This window comes from Triplophysa rosa, linkage group LG7, assembly GCF_024868665.1.
Source record: "Triplophysa rosa linkage group LG7, Trosa_1v2, whole genome shotgun sequence".
NCBI lineage: Eukaryota > Metazoa > Chordata > Actinopteri > Cypriniformes > Nemacheilidae > Triplophysa > Triplophysa rosa.
Genome location: NC_079896.1, coordinates 8,292,898 through 8,316,034, shown reverse-complemented (window position 1 = coordinate 8,316,034; position 23,137 = coordinate 8,292,898). Strand labels below are relative to the sequence as shown.

Here is a 23,137-nt window from a genome sequence, read left to right as displayed (position 1 = left end):
TATGTTAACTGTTTATGTTTAATAACAAAACAATTACACAACGTGTTATGGTAACTGAATTGCAAAAATGACAAACCTTATAGTAAATTAATACAACAGCTCATCTTGTGCGGTTGAACATTTGAGCAAGGTAAAGCACCTCCTTTCCTGACCATTTGCTAAAAATAAGAAAAATGTATTTTAATTTCAGGCTTTCAGTTTTATTTTGTGAAAAATGCTCCGTTCACTTTTACATGTCCTTCCACTTTCTCCTCTATTATTCATATGTTCTTGTCCATGTTTTTGCCCCCAGCATCCAACCTCTGCAACACATGCAATACAATAGCTAACTTCTATTGCACAACAGACACTCATCAAAACAACAAAAAATTAAGCAGTTAGTGATTTAAACAAGGTATTAAGCACTTTTATTGTCATTTCTAGCTATTTGTTTGTGTATTCAAGACGGGTAATTCAAAAAACTTCAGACAAATTAAATGCTCCCCATGCTATGCTGCTCAAAATAATATATATGTAGCTGTTATATCAAAAAATAAGCTTTTGGTTTAATTATAGATGTTGTGTGCATGTTTTTTGCTATTGAGGGACAGACCTTAGAGTAATTTCTTCCAATGCATCAACGGTTGTGATCACTGAAGCAGAGGAACTGATGTTGGATAGCCGGGTCCCATATCTAGTTTCTGTATGGACAATACCTTCTCTGGCACCTGATGCTCTGTGACTGGCCTATTTTCTCCTTTCATTGAGCAATGGAAAGTTGTTTTATGGTTCAACTTGTTCCATGAGCAGCACAATTGACATTATAATCGATCAATTATTAAGTAAGTCTAATTAGAGTCACATTGTACTCAAGACAACAGGCTTCTGCTCAACTCTTTCAAAGCTACAACTGTATAAAAATCACATGAATGTGAGCATAAAGTTAAAGTTAATTGAGACCTAGTGTACCAAAAGCAAAGTCCCTTAAAGGAAGGTCTTTACACTCGGTGGCCATAATTGCAATGTCCCATCTGCTTGAATGGAAAAGACAGATATCTCAAAAATGTCTGGCTAAGATCACAAAAACAACATTTTTGAGAGTTGTTTATTATATTATAATAGCCTGTTTCCACCGGTTCGACGCGTGGACTACAGAACAGATGATAGACGGACATTATCACGTTCGCAGAGTAATCAACCAATCACAGCGAGGCATTTTCTCCTCTCACTAAAACTTGGTGTCACTGTTGATTTGTGCTTTACACACTATATAAACTCATGCATCATAATATTTGCTTTGTTTTGTTCCCTACTTTGTTTGTTTTACAGTTTCTCATTCAAATTTTTATTAAGGAGGCGTGACCTCCCTTGCCTTTCCATACAAGATGCCTCCGCACTCAAGTGGATGAGATGCTTATGAATATTTCCGTCTTTCGTTCTGGTGATGACACTGAGACTTGTCTTACCTCGACTGCTGCTTTGGCTCTCTCAAACTCTTCCTCCAGAGACTGGTTTCTGGACAGGAGTGTGCTGCCCCACCTTTGGTCTTTGCTCAAACGGCCCTGTTAGACACACGTACACAACACGGGAGTCAGAGAAAACATGGTCAGCCATCGACAGGAGAAAAGGCCCTGCCCTTGCCAACCCCTCACGCCGGAGGCAAGGAGAAATGCCAGCATCAGCAACGCAGGGTTTTCTTTTTTTCTCCCACTCTCTATTGTGTGTCTCTCTCTCTCTTATCCGAGATGTTGTTGTCCACACCTGACATTCTCACACGCTCACAATGCCTCTGGATTGACTTGTCATGCGCACTGAGTTACCTTTACACATTTTTCTCTGTATGCAAATTTTAAAATAGCATGGCGGGAGACTTTTGCTCAGCATGAACTGTCAAATATGCAGAGGTGGACGAAGTACACAACTTCCTTACTTGAGTGAAAGTACAGATACTACTGGTCAAATATTACTCCACTACAAGTAAAAGTTGTNAAAGACAGATTCTTACTTGAGTAAAAGTACAGAAGTACGTGCTTTTAAAAGTACTCAAGTATTAAAAGTAAATTTCCTTTATGTCAGTTGTGCATTGTTTTATTGTCGTATACCTTTGCCTCTGAAGCACCCTACTGAATACACCGAGTAGCTCACAGAATCAGTGGTATTAAAGGAGTAGTTCACTTCAAAATTTGCCCCCATTGACTTCCATAGTAGTTTTTATTCCTACTATGGAAAGTCAATGGGGGCAAATTTTGCAGTGAGCAACTCCTTTAAGAGCTTTATATGTTTAGCACACATATGTTTAGTTTAGATATAATCCTGTATGATCATTTAGCCTAATTATCCTCATTAGCCCCCTAGGCCTATATGTATTTATGAGCAGTGTTCTTTTATTTTGTATATTCCCTTTACCAGTTTTAGCAGCAATTTACCAGTAAGTAGTAAGGTTCTTGTAAATAGTAAAGTGTAGAAGCCATGTGTTTGTTGGACTTATTACCATAATTTAACTACAAACATAAACTATAGCTAGTATAATAATGAATATAATGAAACTATGGTATGTTTAGTTGCTGTGGTTTTACTAAAGATTATTAATTGGAGTATGGTTCCTATATTTAGAAAATGGTAAATTTGTGGATACTGTGGTTTTAATGCAAATACCATCCCTGCTGAAAAAAAACAATGAATTTTTTAATTAGAATGAGATTTTTAAATTAAATTCCTCTTTGTAGTGTGTTTTGGGTTTTATTCCAATAGGATTTACCATCCCACAATAGAATCCATCACATACAAGTAGACAACAAGTATCCATAGTACAATTCCCATTTATAACCATTAAATCCATTACATTTTATGTTGTATTTTGGGCAGGGTTCTATTGTTTTTATTTCAACAGGAATACTTCAACTATAGTTACTTCAGTAAAAACATCATTCATTTTCCAAATCGCTTTAATGATATAGACAGCAGATCAGAAGTTAACACGCACGTGTAGCTCAAGGTGTATGTGATGCTTATTTACCGTTTAGCCGTTATGCCGATCATTTTCATGACAATGTTTCAACGATCTTTGACTGATCGTAACCCACAGATGATTACACCACACTTTAACATGTGCCTTTTTCCTCTTTTAATGTTCTATTTGCCTTTTCAGAGCGCTATCAACGATGTAGCAGCGCTACGTTTACATTAGTTTAGCGGGGAAGATCCCAGAGTTGCCAGATTTGCGTTAAAAAAATCTGCCAAATGGCCATTCAAAGCTTGCCGGAAAACCGCGAGCTTAGAAAAACTGAAATACTTGGCAACAGTAAAAGGTCCTGGCAGATCGCAAGCCAGATAAATTGTGCACACAGGAAACCCCGCTGCATAGAAACCATTTTCTACTTTTGGACCTTTTTATAAATGTAGTGGAGTAAAAAGTATGATATTTGTCTTTCAAATGTAGTCAAGTTAAAGTACAAGTACTCAGAAAAAATAATACTCAAGTAAAGTACAGATACTCAAAAAGTGTACTTAAGTACAGTACTCAGGCAAATTTACTTCGTTACTGTCCACCTCTGCAAATATGCAGCACTTTTTCGGCAATGTACAGTACACCCAAAGACATGCTTCACATGCGGCAAAGCCATTCATTTTGATCACGTTGCTGTATGTGTACACCACCCACCAACAAAAACCAAGCTTTATGCAAACAGAACAGTAAGATCCCAAGGGTTTCATTTTCTCACAGTTTTTAGGCCATCATCCGATGAGGCTTTATTCGGAGACATATGGCCAATAAAGAACAGGAGCTTCCATTTACATTTGCTGATACAATCAAATCTATTCTTGGTTAACTGTGTTTTTGTATGTTCAGGCATAATAATGCCATAGTTTAATGCTCCTAACACGTACATTTGAGTGTCATTTTAATGAATAAAGTAATCATAGTTACCCTTTAACAACCACCCTCTGCCTGTAGCTTTGTATCTTGTTCTTGGTCGCTCTAAATGTCAAGTGCTGAGCTATCAATGGAAAACTTCCATTCCCCCAATTCAATTCTCGGCATAACAAAGCCTTCCAGGCAGACTGAATCAAAGGAAGACCATGAAGTATTTTCCACCTGCCTCGTTGGATATTAATCAATTACAGAGGTTACAGAGTTAAACAAATTTCATACAGGAGGCTATAATGGAGGCCTCAAAAAAGGACAATTGGTCTTGCTTCATTGTGCTGGTGCAGCCCTGTATAATTACATTTAATGTGCCTTGTCAAATTTCCAACAATTACCTTTAACATTACATATTCCATTTCTCTGGCCCCTTAAAGTGGGATGACAATCTGGGCTTATTTTTTTGGAACCATGCAGCTCACATGTGTTATGATTGCTCCAGTCTTAACAGATGTCTAGAAAGACGCATAAATGTTCCGTATTCTTTAACAACCTTTCATCAATGTATCATGGTGTTTCTGCTACTACAGGCACTATTTTGTTCAAAGATTTATAGATTTTATTATTTAGACTTTTAAGCCGAGATTCTAAAACTGAAAATACCAAATTACATACCTTATTGTCAAAGGTTTAGCCACTTTCTAATATACTGTACTATTCATATTTTTTCCTACATTTGATAATAATAGTAAACTCATCCAAACTATGGAATAAGACTAATGTAACTTTAGGAATTATGTTGTGAAATAAAAACTGTGTTTTTGCATCTTTATTGTAAAATTAATTTGTGAAAATGCACTTTTGGCTTTTTGCAGATGCTTTTTAAAGACTACTGAAGAAGATCCCATATATTCTGGATTCACTCTTTTTGGCTGTTTTTTCCATTATGCAGTCCATACATATTTGTTTTTATGTTTATTTAAATAAATCAAGTTTTTTTATTAATAAAAATTATATTAAACATTTCACCTTCATATGAAAATATTTTAAGTTGAGAGAAACAGTCAAGTGAACCGAAACTTGAATGTCCATTAAAACATTGATAATAAACACAAAGAACAAAATTATTTCAAAATTGAATTTATTTATATTATTATTTATATTATAAATGATGACTATCCCACAGTTTGTAATTTCCACTACTAACAACAAGTTTACCCCATTAACATTTGTATTTCTGTAATTTTGTCCAAATGTGAAAATATGATTTCATTTGTACATTTTAGAAAAATAAAATTCTATGTATCCTCAGCAAGATCAAGGACTCTTATATCTTAGATGAGATAAAAAATAGAATTTGTTTGCTTAACAATATTAATGCTAACATTAATAGGGACATTTTCTAAATGTTCACAGGCTAAAAAGTGTCCATACTTGTAGCTGAAGAAACACCTAATTACAACAAGATTTAATATTCATTTATTTATGAAAATGCATAATCATTCCATAACCATTAGCAAATGGGTCAGAAACCAAGACGAGCAGATACAAGTTACCGCGCTAGTTAAGGAGGACCCCACTGATGAAGACTTACTCATTTAATTGAATTAAAATAGCATTGTAGGCGATAAGATCCTGTGTTGATAATGACCTGTGTGTTTAATGAATAATTAATCTAATCATGATAAGACAGCAATAAATCAGACCTGCATGCTTCACTGAGGGTAGAAGCGTGTAACATTTGTACCCTGTAGCACCACCAAGAGAGAAAATTTGAAAACCCTTGCATACAGTGACCTGCTATGAGAAGGGCACTTCAGTTCATTTGTTGGCATAAACGGAGCTCAAGTACTGCCCAAATGGTTCAGTCTTTTGTATGGAATTTGGTGGTGATGCTGTTGCCATGGTGCAAATGCACAGAACATTAAGCAATTCATACAAAGAGTGCACAGAAAAGCTTACATGTCTTCCACTAATAAATTGCCTGTTGAGCTGAAAATAAAGAATTCTAGATGTTAGCACAGAATGTTCCACGGCGTATGGAGCACAGGTCGTATAGACAGACTGTTCACAGCTCAAGAGAATGGACTTAGAGCAAAATGTTTGAAAATGCTAGGGGAGTGAGACACGTGGGAAATAACATTGAAAAGTCACTGACACATGTGTGGAGATGTTATAACGGTGATGCTTGCAGGCTGATCAGAATTGCACTTACTTGAGGAACTTGCGCTGCCTCTGCCTCTACTTTATTATATACCTCCAGGGATTTCCTGGGGACTGTGGTGTCTGGCTGAGTCTTGCAATCCATAGACCTGTTGTTGTGTCATAAGAAACAAATGTTCACAAAAGGTGTTCAAAAGAGATATGTACAGTATATTTTGCGATACATATTTTTAAAAGTCTGGAAATATATACAGCCGCGGAAAAAATAGCATAAAGTTAAAGTTAATTGAGACCTAGTGTACCAAAAGCAAAGTCCCTTAAAGGAAGGTCTTTACACTCGGTGGCCATAATTGCAATGTCCCATCTGCTTGAATGGAAAAGACAGATATCTCAAAAATGTCTGGCTAAGATCACAAAAACAACATTTTTGAGAGTTGTTTATTATATTATAATAGCCTGTTTCCACCGGTTCGACGCGTGGACTACAGAACAGATGATAGACGGACATTATCACGTTCGCAGAGTAATCAACCAATCACAGCGAGGCATTTTCTCCTCTCACTAAAACTTGGTGTCACTGTTGATTTGTGCTTTACACACTATATAAACTCATGCATCATAATATTTGCTTTGTTTTGTTCCCTACTTTGTTTGTTTTACAGTTTCTCATTCAAATTTTTATTAAGGAGGCGTGACCTCCCTTGCCTTTCCATACAAGATGCCTCCGCACTCAAGTGGATGAGATGCTTATGAATATTTCCGTCTTTCGTTCTGGTGATGACACTGAGACTTGTCTTACCTCGACTGCTGCTTTGGCTCTCTCAAACTCTTCCTCCAGAGACTGGTTTCTGGACAGGAGTGTACTGCCCCACCTTTGGTCTTTGCTCAAACGGCCCTGTTAGACACACGTACACAACACGGGAGTCAGAGAAAACATGGTCAGCCATCGACAGGAGAAAAGGCCCTGCCCTTGCCAACCCCTCACGCCGGAGGCAAGGAGAAATGCCAGCATCAGCAACGCAGGGTTTTCTTTTTTTCTCCCACTCTCTATTGTGTGTCTCTCTCTCTCTTATCCGAGATGTTGTTGTCCACACCTGACATTCTCACACGCTCACAATGCCTCTGGATTGACTTGTCATGCGCACTGAGTTACCTTTACACATTTTTCTCTGTATGCAAATTTTAAAATAGCATGGCGGGAGACTTTTGCTCAGCATGAACTGTCAAATATGCAGCACTTTTTCGGCAATGTACAGTACACCCAAAGACATGCTTCACATGCGGCAAAGCCATTCATTTTGATCACGTTGCTGTATGTGTACACCACCCACCAACAAAAACCAAGCTTTATGCAAACAGAACAGTAAGATCCCAAGGGTTTCATTTTCTCACAGTTTTTAGGCCATCATCCGATGAGGCTTTATTCGGAGACATATGGCCAATAAAGAACAGGAGCTTCCATTTACATTTGCTGATACAATCAAATCTATTCTTGGTTAACTGTGTTTTTGTATGTTCAGGCATAATAATGCCATAGTTTAATGCTCCTAACACGTACATTTGCGTGTCATTTTAATGAATAAAGTAATCATAGTTACCCTTTAACAACCACCCTCTGCCTGTAGCTTTGTATCTTGTTCTTGGTCGCTCTAAATGTCAAGTGCTGAGCTATCAATGGAAAACTTCCATTCCCCCAATTCAATTCTCGGCATAACAAAGCCTTCCAGGCAGACTGAATCAAAGGAAGACCATGAAGTATTTTCCACCTGCCTCGTTGGATATTAATCAATTACAGAGGTTACAGAGTTAAACAAATTTCATACAGGAGGCTATAATGGAGGCCTCAAAAAAGGACAATTGGTCTTGCTTCATTGTGCTGGTGCAGCCCTGTATAATTACATTTAATGTGCCTTGTCAAATTTCCAACAATTACCTTTAACATTACATATTCCATTTCTCTGGCCCCTTAAAGTGGGATGACAATCTGGGCTTATTTTTTTGGAACCATGCAGCTCACATGTGTTATGATTGCTCCAGTCTTAACAGATGTCTAGAAAGACGCATAAATGTTCCGTATTCTTTAACAACCTTTCATCAATGTATCATGGTGTTTCTGCTACTACAGGCACTATTTTGTTCAAAGATTTATAGATTTTATTATTTAGACTTTTAAGCCGAGATTCTAAAACTGAAAATACCACATTACATACCTTATTGTCAAAGGTTTAGCCACTTTCTAATATACTGTACTATTCATATTTTTTCCTACATTTGATAATAATAGTAAACTCATCCAAACTATGGAATAAGACTAATGTAACTTTAGGAATTATGTTGTGAAATAAAAACTGTGTTTTTGCATCTTTATTGTAAAATTAATTTGTGAAAATGCACTTTTGGCTTTTTGCAGATGCTTTTTAAAGACTACTGAAGAAGATCCCATATATTCTGGATTCACTCTTTTTGGCTGTTTTTTCCATTATGCAGTCCATACATATTTGTTTTTATGTTTATTTAAATAAATCAAGTTTTTTTATTAATAAAAATTATATTAAACATTTCACCTTCATATGCAAATATTTTAAGTTGAGAGAAACAGTCAAGTGAACCGAAACTTGAATGTCCATTAAAACATTGATAATAAACACAAAGAACAAAATTATTTCAAAATTGAATTTATTTATATTATTATTTATATTATAAATGATGACTATCCCACAGTTTGTAATTTCCACTACTACCAACAAGTTTACCCCATTAACATTTGTATTTCTGTAATTTTGTCCAAATGTGAAAATATGATTTCATTTGTACATTTTAGAAAAATAAAATTCTATGTATCCTCAGCAAGATCAAGGACTCTTATATCTTAGATGAGATAAAAAATAGAATTTGTTTGCTTAACAATATTAATGCTAACATTAATAGGGACATTTTCTAAATGTTCACAGGCTAAAAAGTGTCCATACTTGTAGCTGAAGAAACACCTAATTACAACAAGATTTAATATTCATTTATTTATGAAAATGCATAATCATTCCATAACCATTAGCAAATGGGTCAGAAACCAAGACGAGCAGATACAAGTTACCGCGCTAGTTAAGGAGGACCCCACTGATGAAGACTTACTCATTTAATTGAATTAAAATAGCATTGTAGGCGATAAGATCCTGTGTTGATAATGACCTGTGTGTTTAATGAATAATTAATCTAATCATGATAAGACAGCAATAAATCAGACCTGCATGCTTCACTGAGGGTAGAAGCGTGTAACATTTGTACCCTGTAGCACCACCAAGAGAGAAAATTTGAAAACCCTTGCATACAGTGACCTGCTGTGAGAAGGGCACTTCAGTTCATTTGTTGGCATAAACGGAGCTCAAGTACTGCCCAAATGGTTCAGTCTTTTGTATGGAATTTGGTGGTGATGCTGTTGCCATGGTGCAAATGCACAGAACATTAAGCAATTCATACAAAGAGTGCACAGAAAAGCTTACATGTCTTCCACTAATAAATTGCCTGTTGAGCTGAAAATAAAGAATTCTAGATGTTAGCACAGAATGTTCCACGGCGTATGGAGCACAGGTCGTATAGACAGACTGTTCACAGCTCAAGAGAATGGACTTAGAGCAAAATGTTTGAAAATGCTAGGGGAGTGAGACACGTGGGAAATAACATTGAAAAGTCACTGACACATGTGTGGAGATGTTATAACGGTGATGCTTGCAGGCTGATCAGAATTGCACTTACTTGAGGAACTTGCGCTGCCTCTGCCTCTACTTTATTATATACCTCCAGGGATTTCCTGGGGACTGTGGTGTCTGGCTGAGTCTTGCAATCCATAGACCTGTTGTTGTGTCATAAGAAACAAATGTTCACAAAAGGTGTTCAAAAGAGATATGTACAGTATATTTTGCGATACATATTTTTAAAAGTCTGGAAATATATACAGCCGCGGAAAAAATTAGAGACCATTTCAAAATTACTATTTATCATTAATAGGTAAGTTCAGATAAAACATTTTTTTTGTTTCATTCTGTTAAATACTACCAAATTTTAAAAAATATATATTGTTTCTATTTACATTTATTTGCAGAACATGAAAACTGGAGAAACAGGCCAAAATAGCAGAAAAGATGCTCAGTATTTTTTCAGACCTCAAATACTGCAAAGAAAACAAGTTCATATTCACTTTTAAGCAATATAACAGTAATATTTGTACATGTATGTAGGAAAAGTAAAAAAAAATTATGTGATAACTTATGTGTCTTGTCATGGTGTCAGTATTTCACATTGCTGTTGGATGACCTCACTCCTGAGGTTTAATTTTGTTCAAATTCAACCGACACTGGACTGGAATGGCCACAATACATCTAGAAATGCTGATGAAAAAGAAAATTTGGAACTTAGCCTATACAGTATATACAAAACTGTGTTAGAACAGCTGCTTACAACATAAATTCCCCCGAAAGTTTAGATGAACGTCTTCTCTCAAGTTTCCACTTTCTGCTTCCATTTCGCTCTGGATGTAGGTTGAGTTCCTCCCATTTCTCCAACGAAGATGTAACTGCAACTGCAAGTTAAATGAGGCCATGCTGCTTGACAAAAATATATCATCTTAACAGCACCAAAGTAAACTAGCAAACCACCAAAGTCAGTGGAATTTAAGTTAGTACATACACACATATTAAAAACTACAGCCTAAAGCACTCTTATCCAAATGGTGTGCAAGCTTATGATGTTTTTCTCACTTGAAAAAATAAATGAGTGCCAATTACAGAAAACGTTCATTTCATGCCATGAAGAAACACATTTTCATCTGTGAGCATCTGCTGCGAGTGCTTCTGGCCATAACAGCACTTTACTCTTCATTTACTCTTCATACACTTCACACCTGAATCCAGTGAAACTTTTTCATGTGTGCGGGAACAGGTGACGCTCTGTTCGACGTCCACCTGAATCAGCTCTGTTTCATCTGGCTTCTTTCTGTACGGTGTGCCCTTCAAGGAAAGAGGGCTTTTCCTGTCTTTGCTATGTCTTCTCTCACCTGGCTCACTCAGATCCAGCAGATCCAAGGAGGAGGACAGTACTAGACATGAACGAACAGAAAATAAAAACACAGATAAGTAAGGGAAACTTTTCCTTACTTGCCTTCCTGCTTCAGAAAGGATAATGACATTTCACAGAGTGTCATTGTGGAACTGACTGAATATATTGTGAACTAACGCGTTTTTGCCCAGTTCCAATTTAGCACATCAACCAAAAGCCCACTGTCTGCTAGAGAAAAACAGAGAATAACACGTCCTAGTTTGGTTGTTGCTCTTGGCACTTATCTACCTGGGTGGCCACAGCAATAAAAGACAGCAGGCAGCTCCGACAGCCGAGGGGGGCAGTGTCAAATAATCTTTGATGTTGCATGTTCCTCTCCAAGAGAACAAATGATACACATACATACAGTATGTATTATATATAATACTTAATACAGAACACTGTGTTCTGCTACAGAGAAGGAAAGTTTTCAGGTTTTAGTAGATTGCTGAACTTCTTTAACATTATGTAACCTAAGTTATCTTATTTTTTGGGCACAATGAAATCCATTTAACGAGAAAGTGCTACAAATTTCTTGACTTTCTGTAGGTCTTCATTAACAGGTGTTACACAAATGGTCATGCAGGTCAGTTGCATAGATGCCAAGAAGTGTGAGGAGTGCACGATGCAAGCCTTGAGGGCCAGACAACACCTTCTGAAATCTGGTACAAACATCAGAACTGAATCCAGGTTATCACCTGTGCTTTTGTTTCTGCCAACCACGCAACACAAATAGTTTTACAGGTCCAAAACTACAAAAACCTGCCAACACCCCAGAGTCGGCGCCAGACCACGACTAACAGGGGGGCAAGTGGCTCCCAGTGGGAGGGCACACAATCAGCATCATTAATACAAAAAAGTCAAAACTACCACATTTGTGCAAGGGCACACTTACAACTCGTGCAGGGTGCTATTTTCCATACAAGTGAACAAGAATAACAAACAATATTACCACACACAGTCACAACAAAAACAACAGGTTGACAATTCTAACCTATGCTGTGATATAATGCTCCTTCGCACCGAGGCTTGCTAAAAGTAATGAAACACACGCGCCTTTTAAATAACCTCCTTAAAACTGTGTCCTTCCATTCGGTTGTAAATTTTCCTTTTACAAAGCTGAACTAACTGAGCCTTCCGTTTGTGAAGTTGCTAATTGCTAGCGGCTTCCCTCCACACGTATACATACATTAATACGCTGCGTAATGACGCATCATCACAACAACCGTACTAGATTAATCTTTTTTACAAAGTAAACACATAGGCTAGGCTACCATTTTCATTTCCACTTTGTTTAAAGTTCTTTAAACGTTAAAACTTTGTATTAATTATTTTCAGTATGTATTACATGAATTTAAAACTGTTTCATGTGGGGGGGACAACAACCCTGTGGGGGGGCCCCTGCAACACCCAAGCAGCCTTTGAACACTGCAGTCAGTTCTATACAAGCTAACAGTGTATCTAAGCAAACCATTGTTTCACAAAGTGTTCATGGTCTACAATGTAAACAAATAAAAACGTAACTTAAACATTGAATTCATTTAAAACACTGACTCATCAACATGCTTTAAAAGACTTGTGCTTCTGTTTTCTATCTTTTTGTGCTTCTGTAGTCATAAGGGCATATTTATACAATGCTTGTGTGCTTTTAATGCCCACTCAGGTGTATGGTACAAAATGTACAAAAGACTTGTTATAACAAAACGATTGTTATTTGGCAAAAATACATACAAAAAGTATGTATTTTTAACAAGACTCAATAAGCTTTCTACAGTGCATGAGATGCATGTTATTGTTTGCCAAGCCTCCTTACATTTTTTCCAAAGTTGAACTTTAGTTTACACGAATACAACATTTATGATACATTTTGAATAATATATTTGAGTCCATTTTCCAGCCCAGGACATTACTAAAAGTACTTCTTAATTTTGCTGCACTGCTAAAGTTGTCCTCCAGCAGAAGTACATTGACAACTTTATGGTTTGCACCCATAGATGCCTTTAATAAAATGTGATACAGAGCTGAGACTTAATGTGCTGATCATGTTTTAAATCTCATAAGCTGTCTTTAGAAGAAACAGGTGGCCCAATACTTCAATAACACAATAGTCTGTAGAAGTTGGAAACCAAAGCGATCAGTGCTTTTGTATCCCCAAAATCTCATTTCAAGGAGCACACCCTGATGAATCAGCTAGGGAATAGTAATTGATTTCAGAGGTGTTCTTTTTTAAAGATTACAGCAGATCCTGTTAAAGACCTGAATTGAAATTTCTATAATCAGCTCTATTCCTGTTACAAACAGACACTGTTTAACAGTGCCTGGTGTTCCTCTAATCATCAAAAGCCTTTTTACATTTTCATCATGGAATTACATATAATTTAGATATAATCACATTTATAAAACAATAGCTGCAAAAACCTGCTTTAATGTTACTGCTTAAATTTTACATTTGGCAAAAGTGCTTCAAATTTTTGTCAGACACTTAAATACTCAACTATGCATAGATCAATAACTGGCACCTGTACTGCTTGCCTGATAGACTGAAAATCTTTTATACACTGAAGTAAGTTAGCACGTCGTGACATTTCGATTGCATGAAGTTCTGCCTGGTATTTTTAATCCACAGCAAGCATTTCGCTTACAGACATTTCACAGTAATTACCACCGCTGCTTCATTACAAGCAAATCTGAAGATACCCTAAACGTATTCTGTTGCCAATTATAATCTGTTGTTTTCCTAATATAGAATAAACTCACCAAACAGTGTGCACAACCAGAAAGGGAGCAGATGCTCTCCAAGCAGTAGGAGTAGTTGTCTAAATTGCTTTTTAATACAAGCGAGCCAGGATGCAAGCAAAATATAGTTTTAATTTCTTTTATTGTGTACATCAAGTAGATCTGCCCTGCACTTACTGCATTCAGATCTCCTGTAGTGCCTTCTCAGTTAGTTATGTGTTTGTTTGCTCTGCTATTAAATGCCAAAGACAGTACATTTGTGAGGAGTTAACTAGGTGGAAGATTAAGAGAAGAAGTAATAATGTATTTGGTGTGAGTTGTATTAAAACATCCAAATGTATTATTTTTATTTGATAAGGTTGTTAAGATGTTATGGACAGTGAGCGAAGAAAATATTCAGGAGAAGGCGAGTATCTGGTACCTGCCGTGTTGGAGGTTACTGGACGGGCAGCTCCATCACACTTGGTCTCACAGAGGAAATCATCGATGGAGGGGCTCAGCAAGGGACGGCTCTCTTGTTGCTCACTCACCAGCTGAAAAAAATCAAGCAGAAGTATCCGGTGAGAGACACATTATTGCACTTGGCCTCTTGCACTCTTATTACTTGAATTGCAGCTGGCCTCCATTGCAATGACCATCTTTGTGACGATTGGCAATGATGGCAGTCACTTCCCTCTTTAGCTCCTGCCTATTCGCACGTCTGAGAAGACTATTCTTACCTTGTCCACAAAAAACAGCTCACCTGAGGATTATTCTCAATTTATTTTTTTCAATGGGGTATATGCACACGGGACACATACTTCCGCTAAAATCTCAGCCAGCTAGGTCACTTCCGCTCTCAAAGCGCTAAAGGGATTTTTCACCAAGTGATAACGATGTGTTTAGTAAGAAAACTTTCAAATTTCTGCGAACCGACAGCACTACAAGTGAGCATTGTTAAGTGCCTCTGTGATCATGCATCTAGTAAGTGCAAAAGTTCACTCTTGCTTTTTTTCATATTTGTTGATGTACCTTGAAACGGATAGCCTGAAGTGCTTCTCCTTTTTGGTTGTCCGCGTATGGCAAAGTGTTTGAATAATTAGACTCACGTTGTTGATCGTAATCCTATGTGCATCCTTAACAGTGTTGGGTGTAACTAGTTACTAAGTAATTAGTTATTGTAATTTAATTACTTTTCACTTGAAAACGTAAAGTAAGGGATTACTCTTATTTTTTCTGTAATTTAATTACAGTTACTTTTGATGTAATTAGACTAAATACTTTGTGTAATGTGTGTGCAATAGTGGAATTAACAAATCAAAATTCAAAGTCTAACTTTAAAATCTGTGCTTTAATGTATAATTCTCACATTTGTAATACTTTGGTCGGTAAATAAGAGTACTTTATGTAGTTTATATTATTTATTTGAATGAATTAAAAGAGCCGTCCTTGAATCACTTAACTAATCAAAGTTGATGTAGGATATAGAAAGTAATTAGTAATAAGTAACTAAATACTTTTTGGAGAGAGTAATTTGTACAGTAATCTAATTACACAATTGAATATGTAATTAGTAACTAGTAATTAATTACTTTTTCAGAGTAAATTACCCAACACTGATCCTTAAGCGAAAACGCCATTGCTCCCTTTGATGCCGGATGTAATAGCCTGGCTGAGATTTTAGCAGAAGTACGTCATCGACCCGCATGCATATACCCCATTAATCTCCCTACGGTACAAAGCCATTTGACCAATATTATACGACCAAGTGTGCTGCTGTGGAGAATATTAACACAGCTGTAAATCTGATGTGTCAATATTTGGGACAATTGCGCTCATGCCAATACAACAGTCCAACAAAGAAGAATTTAGTATTGAGAAACGTACATTTTAGACAATTAATTCAGACATTTTATAGTACTATATTGCCGAATATTGACCAATAAAAACCCAAGGCTGTATTAGCTTTTTAATAAAACACAAAAAATAGTCATTGTTGCTGAACTGGTGTAACAATAAAACCAGCAGAAAGAGATGCAAAATAAGTAAATAAATATACAAACAAACTAATAATTAAGAAACAGGCTAATCCACAAACTGATAGCTTGTGTGAACTACTGCCAACATAAGCAAGCGGAATGATATAGAACAACTCTATAACAAAAGCAGTTTATTCAGCACACTAATGGTTTGCTGTGTTCCAGTCAACTCGAATAGCCTATATTGTTTAGAGTATTTCCCACCTCAACCCGGATATAATGTCTAAATTTACTAACATCAAAAGTATTAAGTAACACTAAAACATTAATAGGATACCAGCGTGGTTGTACTAAGAAAGCCAATCGGTCATTTATGACGTCAAAAATGGGACTTTTGTCCATTGACTTTTTGGTACTAATCATCACCTAAATTTCCCGTGTTTGGCCTTAACTATGCATGTCAGTCAGAGTGGCAAGTTTCTTAACTAAAACGAATAGAAACCTGCCTGAGAAGCACAACGAAACAGGACTTTAGGAACTTGTGCAGAAAAATACAAGGAGAAAGGAGCGTTTCATACATTTTAAAGGTAAGATGCTTTGATGCGTTACTTCACTATGGGTAGCTTGAATGTATGGCTCGCAGCCTCGTTGTATACCCGTTTGTAAAAGACAGAGATAATAGTTCTGACGCAAGATACATTGTAGCAAATAACAGGACTGGCACATGATTTTTGAGAAGTTGCATGAATCCCGTGGTGTCTTCGACTTCCGGCGCTTGTCAGATCAATTGGCGTATGAAAGTAGCCTACCGCGAGAGCAGACTGCCCCCTATTGAAACACTCTCGCGGTACTTCAAGTCTAACGATATACACATCCTTCCGTGTATCCTCTCTCTGGACTCTGCTACACATTTAACTTTGTTCAAAACACACGTATCAAACAAGTTATTTCACAAAATAGCAAGACTTAAGACTTATTTATTGATAAAAAGAAGTGACTCGCATACCTTTGCGATGTTTGTCGAGTCTTAAGTCGCTTTCTGCACAGTCCGTCTGTATTTACAGTATGCAATTATTTGTTTTTGTTGTGTTGTTTTACAAAGTGTTGTCATTGTGTTTTTACCTGATGTGATGTCTGCTGTGAAGCGCTTTGAGAAAGCAACTTTTAATGGTGCTATATAAAATGAATGTATTATTATTATTTGTTCTTTATGCCAGTAAGAGAATTAAATTTAATATAGGTAGGCCTACATATTCGAAGTAGGGCAGAAAAGTGACATTTTCACAGCATCATTTGCAAAGTCAGTTTTTAAGTAGCAACTTGTAGACATTTCAATATAGGTGTTTTTCTACTAGTGTTTTCAGCAAACTGTCAATTGCTTTTCTCAGTCAAGTGGAGTGCCACGCATAGCAATGTAGTCACATACCCCAAAGCCACAGCAGTATTGTGATATAATAAAAATGGAGTGTATTTCTTGATTTCTTCACAGTTGCACACTATAAGCACAATATACATTTAATGTCTAATTGCAGTCTTGCAGACTGTTTATTTTACATTGACACTACCATTGTGCTTTTTGTACACTAGAGGGTGCACACATTAAGTTAATTTTGTCTGTGAGAAATATACTTGGTTTAATGTTATTTTCAACATGTGGACCCCTTCCTAGTTTGGGAACCTTTGACTTGATGCCATGTTCATCTTCAACATGTTATACACTAAACAATTTAGTCTATTCTTGTGTTTATTGTGTTTATGTTCACAAGTTTATTCTTGTGGTCAATGCATGTTGGTTTTTAAGGGTTTTCTTCAATTCATACCTACATTGACAGGTTTAACTCAGTACCTCAGATTTATGCACAACGGTGCCATCTGTTGAGTGAACTATATTTGGAGTTGCAAAAATAGCTGCTTTATAAGAGTGACAATTCTGTGACAGGTTGGACTCGCCAGGGCATTATGTGATTGGCCTACGAGTTGCATGTGATCATGAAGTATATCACAAATAGTACATCGTGCTATAAAGTAATTGTGTATGTATGTAATTAGTGTTAAGATGTCTGTAAAATGCCCCCATAAGTGTACTATGTGTTACTATGATAGAATGTGCGTATGTTCTCCTGAGAGTCTGGCAGTGAGGTGGCCCTGTGTCTACAGAATGGAAACAACACATCAATCATCATCACTTGTTCTCATAGTGTGCATTCAGCCGTTCCACAGGCTCATAGGAGGAGAGCACTGTTACAGTATGTGCACTGAATAGGAATAACTATCCTATTTAAAAATGTCTTGTTTTTGGTGGCAAAGATACATATTTTAAAAGCAAAAAGATTTACAGTGATTCATCTGTTCCCTCAGTAGAGATACAAACTTGGAGTTTTGCTTTGGTGTATACAGTAAACAACAAAAAACGTTAGTCTTTGTGTATTCAAGACCTCTTAAAGCGATCAAGACAAACTTGGTCGCTTCACATACAAATGATTTAGTCTACGTGTATTTTGATAATTTGCCCTTAAGTTTAAAAAAGGGGCTTATTGTATTTACACTGACCATGGATACTAATAAATATATTAAGATTAAAGACAAGCTATCAATAAGTTTAATTTATTATAAAAAGCTCATAAATTACAAGCTGATCACCATTGGAAAATGTGTGTTTATTTTCATTTAATGGCTGTTTAAACTGTGAAATACAATCAATATTGACAATTCAAGATTCAATATTTGAGCATAATTATGATAGCAAAGCTGTTTCAATACACTTTGAAACAGAACATGTTCATGCAAAATCAAAAGCCCCTTGTTTAGTCAAAAATAACAAATTACAGGACAGTCAAAGAGTAGAACGAATTTCTTTCAATTTTGTTCCATAAAATAACATTTAATAGGTGATACTTTCAGTCACTAATATTCTGCTTAAAGGGGCTGTGCAACGGTGTTTCATGCATTCTGACTTCTTTACCATGTTAAACGTGCTGTCTTCTCATGCTTGACATGGTCAACTTGTCAAAAACGAGTTGGGCGTATGACGTAGTATTTCTGTGCTCGATACACTCCCCCAGTGTTCGTATAGGTTTCGTAAAGTTTTTTTCGAACATGAAAATCTGTTTTGCAAAAAAGCGAGAAGGAGCACGCCCACGTGTCAACCAAGGAGAGTGGGAGAAGAAGCATGCGCACACGTCAACCAGCTGGAGCAAGAGAGTGAGAGCACTGAGTTCGCGAAGTTCAGCTGTGTTTGTTTGTTCACTGCATTTCGGCTAGGAATGTTATATAAACGGTGGATATAATGCTGGATTTAGAGATCGTTTGAAACTGATAGATGGAGTGGTCCCAGCGCTAAAAAATGCCCGATATGAACCGCACGCGGTAAGTGAAACTGAGTCATATGTCTGTGTTTTGTTGGCAAGTACTCAAGATTAACATGAGATATGCAGAAACTGTCTGAGTTACGGCCACTTAAATTCTGTCTCCTTTCTGGGTCCACAGAAGAAAACCACACTACATTATTCTATAAGCGTGAGTAAATGTTGGCTGAATTTTCATTTTACCCTTTCTATTCCTTTCTTATATCCTTATATATATTTACATGCATTACCCATTTCAACTTTGACTCAAAATTATTGAGCATTTATTCAACACCTCAGTAAGTAATTTTCATGATTGTTGTTAATACATCACAGGTCAAAGAAGACCATATAGGTCACATGACAATGAAAATATGGTGGGTATGTCTTGAATGTATCCATGTACAGTATTCAGTATGTAGAAAGACTGTGGCTGGTTCAAGTTTTAGGGTTGGATCTATAATCTGCAGGATGAGCTCCAAGAGCAAGATTGAGCAATGTTGGTGTTGTGTGTTTGTCAAATCTTGTTGGGGTTGGAGTGTTGAATGGAAAAAAGTGCAGTTTGTGTGGGTCTATCTGACTATCCATCTTCAGCAGCCTAATGTCACGGGATGCAGTATATACAGAGCACACGATGAAAGAGTAGTATTCAAAAGAGTTAATAAATCCACAACCGAAGGCAAGCCAGGACGACGGCTCTCGGTGGAGTCGATGGAGGCAGGAGCCATGGTGGAGATGGGAGAGGCGACACCAGGGGGCTGACTGTCGGGGACAGAGCTGGTGGAGGAGGAACCCAGGGTGGACACGAGCAGACGGACAGCCGGGGTGACACTGAGGATCCGAAGGGCCAAGGTGGAACCGGCGGCTAAGGAGACTGAGGCCATGCATATAGTTCACTCAACAGAGCGACCGAGGATGAAGGCAGAGCCGGAGGTAAGGAGGAGCCTGACAGAGCCATAGGAACGGAGTGACGAGGCGTAGCCGGAGGATTAGAGTCCCGAGGCAGCGGATGGTCAATGACTGACCAAGGCGGAGCTGGAGGGACGAGGGAGCCTGGCGGAGCTGGTGGGATGATGGGCCACGGTGGAGACGAGGGAGGCAGGAGCCAAAGTGTAGCCGCTCCGAGGTGGAGACCGGGTCTCGGAGGCGGAGACATGGGAAACTCAACCCACGAGGCAGCTGGCAGCTAGAGATCCCCAAGCTCATCCAACCCAATGGCATTGGCATGCTGAGTGTGAGCTGAGGTGTCTTCAGATGCTAGCGGACCCAGGGCTGATGGACTGGCTGGCAGCAACAGAAGAGGCGGGAAAAGGAGGCTGGGCGGGACCTTCTTGGAGGCAGGAGAGGATCTGCTGGCTGACGATGAGCTGGACAAGACCAGCGGAGACTAAGGAGACGAAAGAGAGCTGGACGGGACCAGCAGGGACTCGGGAGACGAAGGAGAGCTGGACGGGACCAGCGGAGACTCAGGGGACATGGGAGATACAGGAGACACTGGAGGTTCAGGGGAACTGAGAACAACCTTTCCAAACCAGTCAATTAAATCCTCTTCAATAACACAGTCCATAATGCCAGAGGCCAGTTGCAGCTCACCCTCAGTGGCGGGAGTGTGGGCGGGGCTTCTCTCTATGCCCTTGATCTCCACCAGCACTCCCACGGCGAAGCATGGTGTTGCCGGCTCACGCACCTGGTCAGAATCTTCAGGCTCGGGCTCCGGGGCGATGATGGGCTAAGTCGCAGTTGTGCACGCTCGCTCTCGTGGCTCGGGCTCTCCGTCTGCGGTGGGCTCGTGCAGACGCTCCGTGCAGCGGGGTGATGGCTGGCTGGTCTCTGGTTCGGGAGTGGGTCCTCAGCGGGGCAGACAGAGAAAAAAACGTCCATTTTTCGCCAGTTAATTAATAATAAAATAATAAATTAATGAACTGTTGCAAATAAGCAAATACAATTTTTTTTAACTGTAACCTTATCAACTCTTGCTTAATTGGGGGCTTCTGTTTTTTGTTTTACCTCTGATGTCTTTTTAATTTGTCCAGAGCTTACAAGACTGAACAGACAAAGGTCAGCCTGGAATTGTAATTCATTCAATTACAATTAATTGCATAATTTAAAAATAAATGTAAAATAAAAATCTAAAAAAATATACTTGGCAAATGAGACCGAATATATTCTACTCTCAAACTGTACAGTCAATTGTGCAAAAGTTTGTGATTCAGAGATTGACTGAAGCTTTGAAACACATGCTGAATATTCATGAATATTGAGATCAGCGTATGCTGGTCTCCGTGATCATTTGGAAGAGCTTTCCTGTTGTGATATTCTCTGCCAGAATGCTGACCCAGCGATCTTAATTGGGTTGCAGAGACATCACCTGGCTCTAGTGTCAGGGAGGAGATTTATCTGTTGGCTGGCTGGAATGTCTGATGTTACCCAAATTGAACTCCTGCTGTTACAACACCTTGGCTTGCACCTTGTTACAACACCAATTTTCAAAACTAAAAGAAATGATGACCTACAGCCTCATGTGCTCATGCTTTTGCCTAGTTTGTTAAAGATTATATTTATTTATTAAACATATTTTAATTCATATGAAAAACATACAACTTTATATTAAAAATGTAGGTACTGCATGAATCTTTTGGAATCTTAATCCTGAAACAGAAACGGATGTCTTATTTTACAGGTCGTATTTGCTGATCTAAGCATTTGAAGTGTCCGGTTGGGTTAGGTAATAGCATCTCCAGTCCGGATGTTTTATAATGGTATGTGTGCTCAATTTAAGGGCTCAATTTTTAATTTGCTGCTCATGGCCTTATTATAAAAGCATAAGGCCCTCCCTTGTGAATTCCAACAGAATGAGGGCCATAATGAAAGAGGGGAACATTTCTGAAATGTTTCTGGCTCTACTTCATTATATGATTTACCTGTATTCAATGTTAATTCATTCTTTACTTGGCACAATTTTTTTAAATAATTTTTTATATAACAATAATGTGATTTGCTGTCATTGAAGGGAATTATTATAGGAACAAAGCAGAGCAAATGACTGCAGTCACACATTACAGAATAGTTTGACTTTTGTTTCCACAGTCTGATAGCAATGTAAATGAAAGCCACACAAGAGGTGTGCAGTTGTTGGAAAGTTTCTGGGGATTTATTTCACATTTGGTGTGCACACACACATTTACACAATAGACGCTCGATGCCTTCATCTCCAGCTGTCGTTTTAATGTAAACCTTCTTACAATATTGAGGAAATCGAAATGTTCCTACTTAGGTTTGAACTCTTATTGTCATTATAAATGAGTGCTCTTGGTTGCTTTGTCTTATTCATTTGTAACTGAAACATCAAGCTGCCTACAATTCGCAGCGACATCTGAAAGAATTCTGAAAATTCTGTCATTTACTCACCCTCTTGTCATTTCAAACCTGTATGACTTTCATCCGCAAAACACAAAAGAAGATATTGTAAAGATTGTTGGTAACCGAAAAAAAGCCGTTGTTCGGTTATCAACATTTTTCAAATATCTTCAAAATATCGATTGTATTCTGCGGAAGAAAGAAAGTCATACAGGTTTGAAATGGCATGTTTAAAAGAGGGTGAATAAAGGATGACAGAGTTTTCAATTTTGGGTGAACTATCCCTTTAATGTAAATATCAAATCAGCCAAACATGGCATCAACATAAAGATCTGCTGATCATACTGGGGAGAAAAGGTGATTTAAGTGACTTTGAAGTTGAGATTTTTAAGCAAAATGCCTAGGTTTTACAGAGAATGGTGAGGAAAAGAAAAATGATCCTCACATTTGAGTCTTGCCATGGGCAGGTTTGTCTGTGTTGGGCACATAAATCATTATTAAGAAGAGGAACATATTTAAAGCTTCACAGTCATGTAAGGTCCTCTATAAATGTGAATAGTGCAACCTGAGGTACATTATATTCAGCAAGACTTGAACATCAAGGTCACACGTTAACTTTAATTAGGATTTGGTTATTCATGTAGTGC

At 37.8% G+C, this 23,137-nt stretch overlaps 1 protein-coding gene across 4 annotated transcripts in view; it reads right to left on the bottom strand.

The window, feature by feature from the left end:
* Nucleotides 1-23,137, bottom strand: part of pex5la (peroxisomal biogenesis factor 5-like a) — an 89,978-nt gene that overhangs the window by 15,176 nt on the left and 51,665 nt on the right. For 2 of the 4 annotated variants that reach the window (XM_057337133.1, XM_057337135.1), the window contains 6 exons: nt 14,253-14,364; nt 10,902-11,096; nt 10,460-10,580; nt 9,758-9,854; nt 9,505-9,534; nt 6,807-6,902 (listed from right to left, as the gene is read on the bottom strand). In XM_057337133.1, coding sequence (XP_057193116.1) covers nt 6,807-6,902; nt 9,505-9,534; nt 9,758-9,854; nt 10,460-10,580; nt 10,902-11,096; nt 14,253-14,364 — 651 coding nt within the window. The remainder of the gene's footprint in view (nt 1-6,806; nt 6,903-9,504; nt 9,535-9,757; nt 9,855-10,459; nt 10,581-10,901; nt 11,097-14,252; nt 14,365-23,137) is intronic. The other 2 variants (XM_057337137.1, XM_057337134.1) reach the window with 2 other exon arrangements.